General features: G+C 45.7%; 1 protein-coding gene across 1 annotated transcript in view; it reads right to left on the minus strand.

The window, feature by feature from the left end:
* LOC141126653 (vomeronasal type-2 receptor 26-like) overlaps nucleotides 1-18,747 on the minus strand; it is a 141,130-nt gene that overhangs the window by 95,267 nt on the left and 27,116 nt on the right. Inside the window, exon 2 of the mRNA XM_073612601.1 lies at nucleotides 14,651-14,866. Coding sequence (XP_073468702.1) covers nucleotides 14,651-14,866 — 216 coding nt within the window. The remainder of the gene's footprint in view (nucleotides 1-14,650; nucleotides 14,867-18,747) is intronic.

Consider the following 18,747-nt stretch of genomic DNA (forward strand, 5'->3'; position numbering starts at 1 on the left):
GAGTTTGTAACCTCCCAGTCTCTGGGAACGCATTGCACAGACCTTTCTGCAAGGCCTCCCGAAGATGTTTCATCCTCTGCTCCCTCTGCGATGGCAAGATAAGGTCCGCAACCTTACCCTTGTAACGTGGATCAAGGAGGGTTGCCAGCCAGTATTGGTCCTTCTCCTTGATACCACGAATACGAGGATCCTTACGCAGGCTTTGCAGGATCAGGGAGGCCATGCAGCGTAGGTTTGCTGAGGCATTCGGTCCGGAGTCCTCTGGGTCACTAAGGACGACATGGTCCGCAGCCACCTCCTCCCAGCCACGTACAAGTCCATGTGTTTCTTGGGACTGATCCCTTAAAGACTGCTGCTGATGCTAAGTGCCAGGCTCCACCTCCATACTGACACAATCTTCCTCCTCCTCCTCCTCGTCCTCTTCCTGTGTGATCGGCGGGCACGCAGGAACACTGTCTGGATAAAGGGGGCCTTGAGAGCTAAGGAAGTCCTCCTCTTCCTGCCTCTGTTCTGCCTCAAGTGCCCTGTCCATTATTCCACGCAGCGTGTGCTCCAACAGGTGGACAAGGGGGACAGTGTCACTGATGCATGCACTGTCACTGCTCACCATCCTCGTGGCCTCCTCAAATGGTGACAGGACAGTGCATGCATCCCTGATCATGGCCCACTGGCGTGGGGAAAAAAAACCAAGCTCCCCTGACACTGTCCTGGTGCCATAGTCGCACAGGTACTCATTGATGGCCCTCTGCTGCGTGTGCAGCCGCTGCAGCATGGCCAACGTTGAGTTCCACCTGGTGGGCATGTCACAGATTAGGCGGTTCTTGGGCAGGTTAAACTCCTTTTGGAGGTCCGTCAGCTGAGCACTGGCATTATATGACCGGCGGAAATGCACACAGACTTTCCTGGCCTGCCTCAGGACATCCTGTAAGCCCGGGTACCTGCCCAAGAACCGCTGCACCACCAAGTTAAGGACGTGAGCCAAACAGGGCACATGGGTCATTTGTCCCTGTCGGAGGGCAGAGAGGAGGTTGGTGCCATTGTCGCAAACCACCATTCCTGCCTTAAGTTGGCGTGGCGTCAACCACCTCTGAACCTGCCCCTGCAGAGCTGACAGAACCTCTGCCCCAGTGTGGCTCCTGTCCCCCAAGCACACCAGCTCAAGCACCGCATGGCATCTTTTGGCCTGCGTACTTGCGTAGCCCCTTGAACGACTACGGAGCACCGCTGGTTCCGAGGAAGAGGCCATGGAGGAAGAAGAAGAGGAGGGGGTGGAGGAGAGAGGTGTGTCACAATCATTAGCATTTTGGAGGCGTGGTGGCGGAACAACCTCCAACACTACTGCACCTTGTCCTGCATCCTTCCCAGCTGCCAGCAGAGTCACCCAATGCGCCGTGAAACTTAGGTAACGTCCCTGTCCATGCCTGCTGGACCATGAGTCAGCGGTAATATGCACCTTACCGCTGACCGCCCTGTCCAGCGAGGCATGGACATTGCCTTCCACATGCTGGTAGAGAGCCGGAATTGCCTTCCGTGAGAAAAAGTGGCGTTTGGGTACCTGCCACTGAGGAACCGCACATTCCACAAACTCACGGAAGGGGGCAGAGTCTACCAACTGAAAAGGCAGCAGTTGAAGTGCTAGCAATTTTGCCAAGCTAGCATTCAACCGTTGGGCATGTGGATGGCTGGGAGCAAACTTCTTTCGGCGGTGCAGCAGCTGGGGCAGGGAAATTTGCCTGGTACAATCTGACGTCGGTGTACCAAAATCAGATTGCCCACAAGTACGTGGCTGTGACACACCTAATTCTACACCTTCATTCCTCTCAGTGCAGGTCTCAGAGAGGACTGAAGGTCTAGTGGGGTTGGAAATCTCAGCTGATGAGGAGCAAGCAGAGGTCCTCTTTGTTCTTTGGTGTGGGTCTTTTAGATACGCTTGCCAAGGAACTGCATGGCAGGTCAACATATGTCTGGTCAAGCATGTGGTACCCAAGCGGGAGATGTTTTGGCCACGCGAGATACGCTTGAGACATATGTTGCAAATAGCAGCGGTGCGATCTGATGCACTCGTCTCAAAAAAGGCCCACACCAAAGAACTTTTTGAATAACGCGCAGAGACTGCAGCGCCCTGCACATGTGGAGCTTTGGGGTGTGATGCAGTCAATGTGCTGCCCTTAGGCTGGCCCCTGGAGGGCATCCTGCCTCGTTGGTGATGTGCCGCCTCCTCCTCCTCCTCCTCCTCTCTCCTATCAGGCACCCACGTTGAGTTAGTGACCTCATCATCCCCTCCCTCCTCATCACTGGAGCAAACCTGGCAGTATGCTGCAGCAGGGGGAGCATGACTGCCAGATTGCTGTCCTTCTTGGGCACCCCCTCTGTCCGTGCTTGTGTTACTGCCTTCATCGAGCTCAGTATCATCATCAGAGCCTTCCAAACGCTGGGCATCCTCCTGGAGCATGTACCCAACACTGTGGTCAAACAGTTCGAGGGACTCCTCAGGAGGACATGGTGGGGCTAGGGAAGGAGTCACTGATGACATTGAGCCAAGGGAAGAGGCCGCTGCTTTGCCAGACAAAGTACCCTGGGCTTGGGTGAGAGAGGATGAGGAGGATGAGGACGGCTTGGTCATCCACTCGACCAAGTCTTCCGCATGTTGCGGCTCAACATGGCCAGCTGCCGAAAAAAAGGCCAAGCGTGTCCCATGGCCACGTGCTGATTAGGATGCACCGTCTCCACGACCAGCACTAGACACAGAGCCTGCTTGCCCTCTCTTATTGGCTTGTGACTGTCTGCCTCTCCTTCTTGGCCTTCCAGACATACTAATGGCCTGTAGCTGCACTAAGCTGGGATATATATATATATATATATATATATATATATATATATATACATATATGTACTGATACTGCAGCTAGCAAAATCAACTGCCTGTCTGTAGTATGAGAACACCACCAACCTTCTACAGGTAGCTTTAGCTGAACACTGTGAGGTGGACGCACCCCACTAACTTGTAGGTTTAGCTGAACACTGTGAGCAGGGCGCACCCCACTAACTTGTAGGTTTAGCAGAACACTGTGAGCAGGACGCACTGCACTAACTGTAAATAGTCTAGCTGCCTGACTGTGGTACTAATAGGATCAAAAGAACACCAGCAATTTTCTTTAAAATACTGTAACAAGACAAGCCTGCCTGTCAGTAAGAAGATAACAGGAACGGATCTAGCTGAACACTGTGAGCAGGACGCACCCCACTAGCTTGTAGGTTTAGCTGAACACTGTGAGGTGGACGCACCCCACTAACTTGTAGGTTTAGCTGAACACTGTGAGCAGGACGCACCCCACTAACTTGTAGGTTTAGCAGAACACTGTGAGCAGGACGCACTGCACTAACTGTAAATAGTCTAGCTGCCTGACTGTGGTACTAATAGGATCAAAAGAACACCAGCAATTTTCTTCAGGTAGCTGTATTTACTGTAACAAGACAAGCCTGCCTGTCAGTAAGAAGATAACAGGAACGGATCTAGCTGAACACTGTGAGCAGGACGCACCCCACTAGCTTGTAGGTTTAGCTGAACACTGTGAGGTGGACGCACCCCACTAACTTGTAGGTTTAGCTGAACACTGTGAGCAGGACGCACCCCACTAACTTGTAGGTTTAGCAGAACACTGTGAGCAGGACGCACTGCACTAACTGTAAATAGTCTAGCTGCCTGACTGTGGTACTAATAGGATCAAAAGAACACCAGCAATTTTCTTCAGGTAGCTGTATTTACTGTAACAAGACAAGCCTGCCTGTCAGTAAGAAGATAACAGGAACGGATCTAGCTGAACACTGTGAGCAGGACGCACCCCACTAGCTTGTAGGTTTATCTGAACACTGTGAGGTGGACGCACCCCACTAACTTGTAGGTTTAGCTGAACACTGTGAGCAGGACGCACCCCACTAACTTGTAGGTTTAGCAGAACACTGTGAGCAGGACGCACTGCACTAACTGTAAATAGTCTAGCTGCCTGACTGTGGTACTAATAGGATCAAAAGAACACCAGCAATTTTCTTCAGGTAGCTGTATTTACTGTAACAAGACAAGCCTGCCTGTCAGTAAGAAGATAACAGAAACGGATCTAGCTGAACACTGTGAGCAGGACGCACCCCACTAGCTTGTAGGTTTAGCTGAACACTGTGAGGTGGACGTACCCCACTAACTTGTAGGTTTAGCTGAACACTGTGAGCAGGACGCACCCCACTAACTTGTAGGTTTAGCAGAACACTGTGAGCAGGACGCACTGCACTAACTGTAACTAGTCTAGCTGCCTGACTGTGGTACTAATAGGATCAAAAGAACACCAGCAATTTTCTTCAGGTAGCTGTATTTACTGTAACAAGACAAGCCTGCCTGTTAGTAAGAAGATAACAGAAACGGATCTAGCTGAACACTGTGAGCAGGACGCACCCCACTAGCTTGTAGGTTTAGCTGAACACTGTGAGGTGGACGCACCCCACTAACTTGTAGGTTTAGCTGAACACTGTGAGCAGGACGCACCCCACTTACTTGTAGGTTTAGCAGAACACTGTGGGCAGGACGCACTGCACTAACTGTAAATAGTCTAGCTGCCTGACTGTGGTACTAATAGGATCAAAAGAACACCAGTAATTTTCTTTAAAATACTGTAACAAGACAAGCCTGCCTGTCAGTAAGAAGATAACAGAAACGGATCTAGCTGAACACTGTGAGCAGGACGCACTGCACTAAATGTAAATAGTCTAGCTGCCTGACTGTGGTACTAATAGGATCAAAAGAACACCAGTAATTTTCTTCAAAATACTGTAACAAGACAAGCCTGCCTGTCAGTAGGAATATAACAGGAACGGATCTAGCTGAACACTGTGAGAAGGACGCACTGCACTAAATGTAAATAGTCTAGAAGATAACAGGAACGGATCTAGCTAAACTGAATACAGTGTATATATATATATATATATATATATATATATGCAACACCTGGGATGCATATATATACACAATACACTTTAAGTGCAGCTAACTGACTGACTGTCCTGCCTAATCTAGCTAACTCAAATGAAATGACACTGTCTCTCTCTCTCTCTAAGCACACCGGAACACACTGCACAGGGCCGCCATGCAGGCGGCCTTATATAGTGTGGGGCGTGTACTAAATCCCCTGAGCCATAATTGGCCAAAGCCTCCTTGGCTTTGGCCAATTATGGCTCTCTGTTAAGGCGGCGCTGTGATTGGCCAAGCATGCGGGTCAAGCTACCCGTAGAAGGTTGATGGTGTTTTCCTGATCCTATTACTACCGCAGGCAGCTTCATTATTTTAACATTAGTGTAGTGCGTCCTCTTCACAGTGTTCAGCTAAAGCTATCTGTAGAAGGTTGGTCGTGTTTTCCTGATCCTATCACTACCGCAGGCAGCTATATATATATCCCAGCTTCGTGCAGCTACATATCACTGCAGGCCAATAGTATGTCGGGAAGGCCAAGAAGGAGAGGCAGACAGTCACAAGCCAATAAAAGAGGTCATGCAGGCTCTGTGTCTAGAGGCAACAGTGCTGGTCATGGAGACGGTGCATCCTCATCAGCACGTGGCTGTGGGACACGCTTGGCCTTTTTTTCGGCAGTTGGCCGTGTTGACCCATAACACATGCGGAAGACTTGGTCGAGTCGATGACCAAGCCGTCCTCATCCTCCTCATCCTCTCTCACCCATGCTCAGGGTACTTTGTCTGGCAAAGCAGCTGCCAACGCGGCCTCTTCCCTCAGCTCAATGGCATCAGTGACTCCTTCCCTATCCCCACCATGTCTTCCTGAGGAGTCCCTCGAACTGTTTGACCACAGTGTTGGGTACATGCTCCAGGAGGATGCCCAGCGTTTAGAAGGCTCTGATGATGATACTGAGCTAAATGAAGCCAGTAACGTGAGCACGGACAGAGGGGGTGCCCAAGAAGGACTGCAATCTGGCAGTCATGCTCCCCCTGCTGCAGCATACTGCCAGGTTTGCTCCTGTGATGAGTAGGGAGGGGATGATGAGGTCACTAACTCAACGTGGGTGCCTGATAGGAGAGAGGAGGAGGAGGAGGCACATTACCAATGAGGCAGGATGCCCTCCAGGGGCCAGCCTAAGGGCAGCAGACTGACTGCATCACACCGCAAAGCTCCGCATGTGCAGGGCGCGGCTGTCTCTGAGCGTTATTCCAAAAGTTCTTTGGTGTGGGCCTTTTTTGAGATGAGTGCATCAGATCGCACCGCTGCTATTTGCAACATATGTCTCAAGCGTATCTCGCATGGCCAAAACATCTCCCGCTTGGGAACCACATGCTTGACCAGACATATGTTGACCTGCCATGCAGTTCCTTGGCAAGCGTATCTAAAAGACCCACACCAAAGAACAAAGAGGACCTTTACTTGCTCCTCATCAGCTGAGATTTCCAACCCCACTATACCTTCAGTCCTCTCTGAGAGGAATGAAGGTGAATTAGGTGTGTCACAGCCAAGTACTTGTGGGCAATCTGCTTTCAGTACACCGACATCAGATTGTACCAGGCAAATTTCCCTGCCCCAGCTGCTGCACTGCCGAAAGAAGTTTGCTCCCAGCCATCCACATGCGCAGCAGTTGAATGCTAGCTTGGCAAAATTGCTAACACTTCAACTGCTACCTTTTCATTTGGTAGACTCTGCCCCCTTCCGTGAGTTTGTGGAATGTGCGGTTCCTCAGTGGCAGGTACCCAAACGCCACTTTTTCTCACATAAGGCGATTCCGGCTCTCTACCGGCATGTGGAAGGCAATGTCCATGCCTCAGTGGACAGGGCGGTCAACAGTAAGGTGCATATTACTGCTGACTCATTGTCCAGCAGGCATGGACAGGGACATTACCTAAGTTTCACCGCGCATTGGGTGACTCTGCTGGCAGCTGGGAAGGATGCAGGACAAGGTGCAGTAGTGTTGGAGGTTGTTCCACCACCACGCCTCCAAAATGCCACTACTAATGATTCTGACACACCTCTCTCCTCCACCCCCTCCTCTTCTTCTTCCTCCATGGCCTCTTCCTGTGCTTTGTCCTCAGAACCAGCGGTTCTCCGTAGGCGTTCAAGGGGCTACGCAAGTATGCAGGCCAAAAAGATGCCATGCGGTGCTTGAGCTGGTGTTCTTGGGGGACAGGAGCCACGCTGGGGCATAGGTTCTGTCAGCTCTGCAGGGGCAGGTTCAGAGGTGGTTGACACGACGCCAACTTAAGGCAGGAATGGTGGTTTGCGACAATGGCACCAACCTCCTATCTGCCCTCCGACAGGGACATCTGACCCATGTTCCCTGTTTGGCTCACGTACTTAACTTGGTGGTGCAGTGGTTCTTGGGCAGGTACACAGCCTGACTGATCCTGCAAAGCCTGCGGAAGGATCCTCGTATTCGTGGTATCAAGGAGAAGGAACAATACTGGCTGGCAACCCTCCTTGATCCACGTTACAAGGGTAAGGTTGCGGACCTTACTTTGCCATCGCAGAGGGAGCAGAAGATGAAACATCTTCGGGAGGCCTTGCAGAAAGGTCTGTGCAACGTGTTCCCAGAGACTGGGAGGTTACAAAGTCCTGTTTCTGGACAATGTGTTGCTGAGGCTTCAGTCAGTCAAAGAAGGAGCGGTGGAGAAGGTGGCTGTCTGACCGATGCGTTCAGACAATTTTTTAGTCCGCAGCCCCAAGGTATGATCGGTTACAGCAACCATCGCCAGCGTCTATTTTACATGGTGCAGGAATACCTAGGGGCAAGATCTGACTTGGACACCTTTCCCACCAAAAATCCTCTGGGTTACTGGGTCTTGAGAATGGATCACTGGCCAGAGCTTGCACAGTATGCAATTGAGCTACTGGCCTGTTCTGCATCCAGCGTTCTTTCGGAATGCACATTCAGTGCTGCTGGAGGCTTTGTAACTGATCACAGGGTGAGTCTGTCCACCGACTCGGTCGATCGACTGACCTTCATAAAAATGAATCAGTCTTGGATCACCACCAGCTACCAAGCACCTGATGCTGATGTAACCGAATACATTTTTTTGAAATGTCAGATCCCTTCAAAGACTGCCTATGCTGATGCTGAGTGACTATCCTGTTATATTGAGTAATTATCCTCTTCCTCCTCAATGATCATGATGATAGCTTGTAAGAACATTTTTGGTTCTTACAAGCCAGTCCCGCCACCAGTGCCTAAGACCCAATTTTTCAGCCCCTGTTTAACAGGGGCATGTAATTACAATTTTTCATGCAATTCTTTGCAGCAGGGCTAGTTCCTGCACTCCAACTAGAGTATCTGTGAGGTGTTGCAGTGTTGTGGCACCAGCACCAGTGGCTAAGGCCCAATTTTTCAGCCCCTGTTTAACAGGGGCGTGTAATTACAATTTTTGATGCAATTCTTTGCAGCAGGGCTAGTTCCTGCGCTCCAACTAGAGTATATGTGAGGTGTTGCAGTGTTGTGGCACCAGCACCAGTGGCTAAGGCCCAATTTTTCAGCCCCTGTTTAACAGGGGCGTGTAATTACAATTTTTGATGCAATTCTTTGCAGCAGGGCTAGTTCCTGCGCTCCAACTAGAGTATCTGTGAGGTGTTGCAGTATTGTGGCACCAGCACCAGTGGCTAAGGCCCAATTTCTCAGCCCCTGTTTAACAGGGGCGTGTAATTACACTTTTTGATGCAATTCTTTGCAGTAGGGCTAGTTCCTGCGCTCCAACTAGAGCATCTGTGAGGGGTTCCAGTGTTGTGGCACCACCACCACCACCACCACCAAATGCCCAATTTTTCTGCTCCTGTTCAACAGGGGCATGTTATTACAATTCTTGATCCAATATTTCACAACAGGGCCCGTTTCTGCGCCCACCAAGAGTATCTGTGAGGACTTACAGTGTTGTGGCACCAGCACCACCACCAAAGGCCCAATTTTTCTGCCCCTGTTCAACAGGGGCATGTAATTACAATTCTTGATCTTTTATTTCACAGCAGGGCCCGTTTCTGCACCCACCAAGAGTATCTGTGAGGACTTACAGTGTTGTGGCACCAGCACCACCACCACCACCACCACCAAAGACCCACTTTTTCTGTCCCTGTTCAACAGGGGCATGTAATTACAATTCTTGATCTAATATTTCACAGCAGGGTCTCTTTCTGCGCCCACCAAGAGTATCTGTGAGGACTTACAGTGTTGTGGCACCAGCACCACCACCACCACCACCAAAGGCCCAATTTTTCTGCCCCTGTTCAACAGGGGCATGTAATTACAATTCTTGATCTAATATTTCACAGCAGGGCCCTGTGAGGGCTTACAGTGTTGTGGCAACACCAACACCTAAGGCCCCAATTTAGTATATAGGGCAGGCCCCTACTTTCAAACATCCAACTTACAAACGACTCCTACTTGCAAACGGAAGGAGACAACAGGAAGTGAGATGAAATCTACCCCTAGGAAGGGAAATTCTCTCCTGTAAGAGTTAATATGGGAAAAACTTTTCTCCTTTCCACTGATGCTTTATCACCAGTCCTTGTTTTACAAAAAAACCCAAATTTTCAAAAAACATTTGTCATTGGGACAAAAAGTGAGGTGAAATCTTCTGAAGAGGAGCACAGACAGCAAAACAATTGGCACAGGGGTGATAACCCTTCCCTAGGTTTTCCAAAAAGCTTAAAATAGATTTTTTGGCTGGAGCTAAACACGTTAAAAATGTACCAGTTCAAAATTACAACAGATTCTACTTAACAACAATCCTACAGTCCCTGTCTTGTTTGCACCGCCTCTATACTGCTGTTCAGAGTATATAGGGCCTGGGGGCCCCACACCTTTCCTTTTTTAATTTGGGTGCGGGGTTCCCTTTAATATCCATACAAGACCCAAAGGGCCTGGTAATGGACTTTGGGGTACCCATGCCGTTTGTCTCACTGATTTTCATCCATATTGCCAAGACCCGACATTACATTAAAGCCGCAAGCAGTTTTAAACTACTTTTTTCCTTTAAAAATGACATTTTGTGCAGTGACTGTTCTAAGCATGGGAATTGCGCCACTTAAGCATCAATAAAATCACTGCTCCCGAAAAAACGGCCGTTTTAAAAACTTTTTTTTGCATTGATACATGTCCCCTGGGCCAGGACCCGGGTCCCCAAACCCTTTTTAGCACAATACCATGCAAATTAGCCTTTAAAATGAGCATTTTTGATTTTGAACGTTCGAGTCTCATAGACGTCAATGGGGTTCTAACGTTCGTGCAAATTTTCGGTCCTTTCGCAGGTTCTAGTGCGAACCGAACCGGGGGGTGTTCGGCTCATCTCTAGTCGGGAGCTACCAACACTGGTTCCTGGCACAAAGCTTGCTTCAACCGGCAGAACGCTGCTTCTGCTTCTGCACGCCACTGAACAACAGTTGCGTTTTTTCCCTTGGTGAGATCAGTCAGAGGTGCTGCTAGACTGACAAAACCTCCTATAATAGCCCACAATGCCGAGGAAATAACGCACTTGTTTCTTTGTGAGTGGAAGGGACCATTTCTGAATAGCCTCCACCTTGTTTAGTTGGGGTTTAATCACGCCCCTGCCTACAACATACCTCAGGTAGTGGGCCTCCTCCAACCAACCTTTCTCTTTTCCGGGTTCCCTGTGAACCCCGCCCTTTGGAGTGCATCCAAGACCAACTGGACCTTCGGTAAGTGACTCTCCCAGTCCTGACTAAAGATGACAATGTCATCAAGATAGGCTCCTGAGAATTCCTTATGAGGTCTCAGGACGAAGTCCATGGCCCTCTGGAAAGTGGCTGGGGCACCATGTAACCCAAACAGCATTTGGGCATACTGCCATAACCTCTATGGTGTGGCAAATGCAGTTTTTTCTTTAGCCTCTAGGGAAAGCGGGATCTGCCATTATCCCTTGGTCAAGTCAAGAGTGGTGATGTAGCGGGTCGGTCCTAATCTCTCGATTTAACTCATCCACCCGGGCATGGGATACGCGTCTGGCTTGGAGACTTGATTTAATTTGCAAAAGTCATTGCAGAACCGCTAGGTTCCATTTGGCTTGGGTACAAGGACTATAGGGCTGCACCAGCTACTTGAAGACTCCTCAATAATCCCAAGGTCCAACATGCTCTTAAGCTCGGCCGAGACAATATTCCGGCGAGCTTCGGGTATGCGGTAGGGTTTGAGTTTTACTCGAACGCCAGGGTCTATGATGACATTATGTTCAATTACCGAGGTTACGCCCGGCAGGTTTGAAAAAAATGTCTCGATTCCTCTGAAAAAACTCCCAGGACTTCTGTTTTTGAGAAGGGGAGAGAGCTGACCCTCTACAATATATGCACATACTAGACTGCATGTGTGTGTGTGTGTGTGTGTGTGTGTGTGTGTATATATATTACACATATATATATATACACTGTATGTAATTATATATATATATATATATATATATATATATATATATATATATATATATATATATATATATATATTTTACTACACCGCCTGAAGTGTATTAGAAGCTGTACACTCTGTATTATATACTGCGTACACCACCTGCACTGTATTATATACTGTGTACACCACCTGAAGTGTATTAGAAACTGTACACACTGTATTATATACTGCGTACATATATATATATATATATATATATATATATATATATATATATCAAATACACTGCCACTAACTAAATAACCTGCCTGCTTAATCTAACTCAAGCTATCTCTCAATCCATGCCAATAACATTACACGCGATGGCTATGTAAGCAGCCTTTTATAGTGTGGGGCATGGACTTAGTCCCCCTGAGCAATGATTGGCCAAAGGCACCCTGCCTTTGGCCCCTAACGGCTCTCTCAGCAGAGCGCGCTGTGAATGGACAAAGAATGCAGGTCAGGTGCATGCTTTGGCCAATCATCATACAACAATGCACTGCGATCTCGCAGTGCATTATGAGGCATTCCGCGGCGCTCAAATTTCACGTGGACACCCTATACTGTTCACTGTTTGGCGAACAGGCAAACACCCGATGTTCGAGTCAAACTTACATTCGACTCAAAGATCGAGCTCATCCTTACACTACACTGACACTATTCTCACACACTGTACTAACACTACACTAACACTCTACACTCAGAGTCACAATAAGTGAAAAACAATAACTGTAATGCCCCGTACACACGGTCGGACTTTGTTCGGACATTCCGACAACAAAATCCTAGGATTTTTTCCGACGGATGTTGGCTCAAATTTGTCTTGCATACACACGGTCACACAAAGTTGTCGGAAAATCCGATCATTCTGAACATGGTGACGTAAAACACGTACGGGGCAGTGGCCAATAGCTTTCATCTCTTTATTTATTCTGAGCATGCGTGGCACTTTGTCGGTCGGATTTGTGTACACACGATCGGAATTTCCGACAACGGATTTTGTTGTCGGAAAATTTTATATCCTGCTCTCAAACTTTGTGTGTCGGAAAATCCGATGGAAAATGTGTGATGGAGCCTACACACGGTCGTAATTTCCGACAACAAGGTCCTATCACACATTTTCCATCAGAAAATCCGACCGTGTGTACGGGACATTAGTAGGAAACTGAGCCCTGCTCTATCTATCTACAATTTCACACTGCAAACGCTTCCTATGGGAAGGAACCTTTTATAATGTGGGGTGGGACTATGAGTACTAAGCCGTGATTGGAGAAAGTCATTATCACTTTGTCCAATTGGGCCTCTGACAGTGCAAAATGGCGAAGCTATGCATCTGACCAGCGGTCAGGTGCTTCATCCAATTAGGGCCCTAGAATGCGCCATGAAGCTCGCAGTGCATTGTGGGGTGCGCGGGGGGGGGCAAACATCCCGCCGAGCTACCCGCAAATTTCGGATGTTCGCTGAGTGGGCGAGCAGGCGAAGTGCGGGCCGAACTTTTGCTCGATTCAAACTGTTCGAACATTTCTAGTGATAGGCAGTCAGAAAGTAAAAGCTGTGTAAATTCCAGTATATATCTTTTTTTTTTTTTTTTTTACCAAAAACATGTAGCAGAATACATATTGGCCTAAATGTATTTAGAAATTTGATTTTATTGTATATGTTTTATAACAAAAAGAGCAAAATATAATTTTTTTTTCAAAATTTTTGGTCTGTTTTGGTTAATAATAATAACAGACCCAATGGTGATCAAATGCCACCAAAAGAAAGCTTTGTTTGTGTGAAATAAATGATATGAGTTTCATTTGTGTACAGTGTTGCATGACTGAGAAATCGGCAGTTAAAGTAGAGAAGTGCTGAATAGCAAAAAATCGTCTAGTCATGAAGTAAAACCTTCTGGAGGTGAAATGGTTAATAACAGACCTTTTCATGGTGTGGGCATTTGTATTTCTTTGTCAATGAGTAATAAGTGATATTATGTACCCTGCAGTCATTCACCCACAGGGGCTGGAATGTTTTGGAGTCCCGGTATTCTAAAGTGGGCTACCAGATTCTGATAAGTGCAACTGCAAACCCCCACATCCCATTTGGGGCACAGGATGTGAGATGAGTTCCTTGCCTCGCAAAACGGGCACAGGGTACATTGTAAGCGGTGGCAGATGTGGTCTTTTATAGGTAAGAAAGGGGGCTGAATACTTGATGCTTCCCCTTTCCTGGGCACCCAGGCTGCAAGTCTAGATAAGAGTCTGGTATATATTTTAAGGTGGGCCCTTGCCATTTTTTTTTCTTAAATGGGACAGTACACATTTTTGTAAAACAAGAAAAAATGGCATGGGGTTTTCCTAAAAAAATCAAAATAGACTCTTATCCGTGCATTCACCCTGGGCCACTATGAAAGGGAGGGTGGGAAATGTGTAGCCCTCCTCTCTGGGCTTGTCCAGATCGAGCTTCTTGATCTTCCTAGAGCCATATTCTGCTCATAGTCCACTGTTGGTGGCACTAGGTTCATGACAGGTTGGTCCTCACAAGTGTCTGGGTCACTGTATCTAAATCTAACCCATAATGACATCAGTCACTGCTCAGAATCTCCCATAAACTGTTACAATGACTGATGTCACTGAATTCAATGTGTTACTTTTACACCTAATAATCTATCTCACAACTGTCACAACTACTAATGTCACTGTATATAATCTGTCACCAACTAGCAGAAGTATTCTTGTATGGTCACATTTATATCAGGCACCATTTATCAAAGGGACTGACACGAGAAACACAATGAGGCACCCAGTCAGAAATATTTTCTTAACATTTATATTTCTTTTATATATTTCAAGAAGTGCTAAGAACATGTAAGGACATTCTAAACTTCTTGAGGACCCCATTGGATGTATTACTGAAAATATCTTGATTTCAGTGCTGCCGTTTCTCTTTAATAATCATATCTCATGTCACATATTCCAAAGATTTATGGCCCCCGTTACCTTCTATGTCAACTTTATTCCATAACACATTTATACACAAAATAGAATATAAATGTTTTGTAAGAAATGTTCTAGAAAATTTCCACAAAATTACCGCAATGGACAATCTTCACTGACTCCAAAAATGACCCCTTTCATGGACATGCACATTTGCTAGTATATCCTAAAACAAGGCTAAAAGATCCCCAAAAATTATGAACCTCCTCAGCAAACAATATAAACAGAAAACACCAAATAATAACTTACTTTTCCGGTTTTCCAAAAGCGGGGATCACTCATATTGGGAAATGTTTTAGGCACAAAGTCTGGGCCTTGAAGGTTGGAAATTGGGACATGCGCAATTAGAGAATTGTCTTTCAAAAGAAAGATTTGTAATATAAGATTAGTTGGAATCTCTTTCATCTGATTAAAGGGGATCTTGGCTTCGGCCATGAAATTAACATTTCTCACATATTTGTGCAGCTTTTCATGGAAGACAGAAATACACACATTATCATATACAGTTATACAAAGTCTGAGATAAAGTTCAAAGTGGTCAGATTCAATGTACTAGGTGGCAATTCTATAAATGTGAATAGAAATGAATGAATCAGGAGAATCACACATCCTTTTTTTTTTATTATCCTGCAATGTCTCCATGTACACCTCTCTGATATGAAAATAATCCTCCAACCCAAATTATTCAGATTGTATAATTTTGTATAAAGATATATATATATATATCTATATATATATATATAGATATATATATATATCTATATATAATAAAAATTTTAATTTTTCTGTCTATAACACTCAGGTTATTACTCGAAGGGAGATAAGCAGAGGACAGAGAAGGCTTCATATGGAGCGATTGGCGCTTACTGTTATTAAGAATTTTAAAACCCATCATTACGTATTGTTTACTCATTAACACAATGTTACCTTCTTTGAGGATTGTATAGCTAGATAATCCCTCTCTTTTAGACTTCTAAGGGCTTAATATTGTTCAACAGTAAATTTTCATGGGATAGATCCTAAGGCCATATTCCCCATCTCCTCCACCATTCATCTGACAAATAACTTTACACTTGGGTTGGGTCTGAGTTGGAAACTTATTGAATTTCTTTTTATATTCCTGTTGTAATTTTGAACTGGGTTTAATGTCAATAGTCTGTAGTATCGGTAGTAGAAAAGCCTTTCCAGTCTGATAGAGCACCCAATAAGGGTGTTTTTTGTTTTACAATTTATTCGCAAACACATGATTGAAATGTAACCATCTACCAAACAAGTTCAGACTTGTCAATTCTACTAGTAGCGGGTAACTGAGACAACAACAGTTGTCATTGAATTTGGGGTGAGAGTAATACCTTCCAATTCTCCCCTGATATACTAGTTTTATTGGTTATGAATTTGTCCAAACATGGTACGTTTTACTGTATTTTTCAATATGTTCTCCTGTGTTTTTTTTGCTCCATCTGATCCACTTAAAAAGCTGCTGATGACTTGGGGACAGCGGGCCACTAATCAAGCAAGGTCAAAAATGTGCAAATTTGTGATGGACAAATTAGAAGTTTGTGAACTTGTACCCCTAGAAAGAGGTGTAGGAGTGTGAGTAGATTCAAGCGATTCCTTGTGATAATAGACTGGAGACATCCATTTCTGTTATGCATGAGGATTTAGAAAAACATCTTAGAATTTTCCATGAATTTAACTGTTGAGCAAGACATTTTTGGGAGTGCGGTGACTCACTGGAATGGTATAGTAGTGGAAGATTGGAGCCTGCCTGTTCCCCAACACCCAATACACAGGTCCACTTCTTTTGACAGATACAGTGCCTTGAAAAAGTATTCATACCTCTTGAAATTGTCCACATTTTGTTATGTTACAACCAAAAATGTAAATGTATTTTATTGGGATTTTATGTGATAGACCAACACAAAGTGGCACATAATTGTGAAGTGGAAGGAAAAGGAGTGATTTACTAAGAAGGCGGCACTGCACCAGCTCATATATTAATTGGTGCGCCGGAAAAGTTATTTATTGAACATGCGAACCGGCGCACATTGAAGCACAAATAACAATAATAAATACCCGCATATGTAAACTGCAACTGGTGTTCGGGTAACTGCGGTTTTCTCATTGATAATAGCGCACGCCCAATACAATTGGTTAATTTCATATCATTGAATGAATGACTTGTATAGCACTACCTATGCGAACTGAATCGCCTCAGGGTGCTTTTTTGCCACCGGTGTCAATCTGCGGTATAGCGCGGTCCTTTACCCCATGGGGTCCCGACGCGCTAACACATACAACATACACTTATTTGCTCAATTTTTTTATCAGGATCTAATTAACCTACCAGCATGTCTTTTGGAGTGTGGGAGGAAACTGGAGTACCTGGAGGAAACCCACACAGGCACAGGGAGAACATGCAAACTCCAGGCAGATGGTGTCGTGGTCAGGGTTTGAACCAGCAATCCTATTGCTGCTAGGTGAAAGTGCTAACTACTACACCACTGTGCTGCCTGTTGGATGTGTCTTGTTAGGCAATTAGTAGGTGTACTCAGTTAATTAACCCTTTTGATGCTAATCTCATTCCTATCACTTCTAATATATATCTTTGAAATGTGTTTTCTTCTATTTTTACCTAAATCGATCAATAAATTATAAAGAACAGAGAAGTGTTTCTAAACCCAATAAATTCATATTTTCAGATCTTGATTTTTGAAGGTGAACATACAATGCAATCAGTTAGATCTTAAATAAATTAGATTTAGGCAAGAGCCTGTTTTTTTTCTATATTTTGAATTGTTCAAGTGTGTCTTCCTATGACCTTTTTTGCCTAAATATCGAGTTGTACAGAGATTGGCCAATCTTATTGCTTAGTGCATGACCATCTTAAGTGCCAAATTTGGAATGTAGATGTACCATGACCCATTTGTATTTTCTTAACAATATTTCTTGGGCATTATAGAAGGCACATGAAAAAACACCTTTTTTCAAGACATGCTAGAGTGATCCGGAATCTTCAAACAACGGCTCTCCAGCTGTTGCGAAACTATACGTCCCATGAGGCATTGTAAAATTTTGACATTCACAGACATGACTATGCATGATGGAAATTGTAGTTCCTGAACAACTGGGGTGCCGTAGTTTGAAGACCCCTGTGCAAGACCATTATTATGCCTCCAGAATTGGAAGTGTGCCGTCTACCCAACCTCTCTCTGCTGGTGGACACAAGAACCTACATATATATATATATATATATATATATATATATATATATATATATATATATATATATATATATATATATATGTAGCGCTGGTAGATTTTCCATCTACTGCTAATATGTAAATTTAGTGGGTTATCCGTTCATACATAGTCAGATTTGCCTCTGTTCCAGCTCGGCTGAGTTGCATGTAATTTTGCACTGTGCCTGTGGGTGTCGTTGTTACTATGGGCCGGTGTTGGAAAGGCAACAGGTTGAAGTGTATAAGTGCTCCTCTGTCCTGGAGATAACTCGGTGGAGGTGGTCCTCCGAGTTGTATTCTGGGAGAGGGTATTTATGGGACAGACGCCATGCTTTAGGGGTTTTTTTCCGTCCACCTGCTGGCCCTCCTGGCCAACAGGTATGCGCTAAGAGTACTACCTCGTGGTCCTCCGATCGGGAGGCCCACGTCACTGCAGCATGTGGGTGGGCCCAGAAGCCTGTCTGGGGCCTACGACAGCGGCAGAGGAATGGTCCTGGGATGTCTATCCTATGTGAAGAAGCTGGACAACTGAGAATATCCCAGGGGAGGATCTGTCATGGAAGGATCACGCAGAGTGCTGGTCTGGAGAGGGGCCTGGTGACTCAGTTGGAGGACGCATCCTAAAGTAATCCTACCGCATAGTACTGCCGGGTTGGCTTAAAGGTTCTAGTGCTATGTTCACTGTTCATCGTAAACCATTACATCCTGTGGCAGAGGATCGTACGGGTTTTGCTCCAATCAAGTCTGTGGCAGAGACTTTTGTTCGTGCTGCGTACTGGCTGCTAGGTTAGTGAGAGAAACCTATCCAGGCGGGCAAAGATTCAACTCTACAGAGAGAGTGTTTTCAGCTACAAGCTTTCAATCCCTAATGCTACACTAAGAACACTAAGAAAAGGTATTTAAGCTTCCCTGCAACTTTCCTTCTACCTCTTTCCTGCTACTTCCTTTAATTCACGTTTAGTAAAGCTTTGGAAAAGATACTCAAGTGTCCGGTGCCTACATTGTCTGGTGGTAAACTCAACGGGACCCTAGACCCGGTTCTGGTGAAATAAAGGTAACGAAGGTGACGGTAACAGCCCGCTTTAAACCAGCAGCTCCACCGAG

Source organism: Aquarana catesbeiana, linkage group LG01, assembly GCF_042186555.1.
Source record: "Aquarana catesbeiana isolate 2022-GZ linkage group LG01, ASM4218655v1, whole genome shotgun sequence".
NCBI lineage: Eukaryota > Metazoa > Chordata > Amphibia > Anura > Ranidae > Aquarana > Aquarana catesbeiana.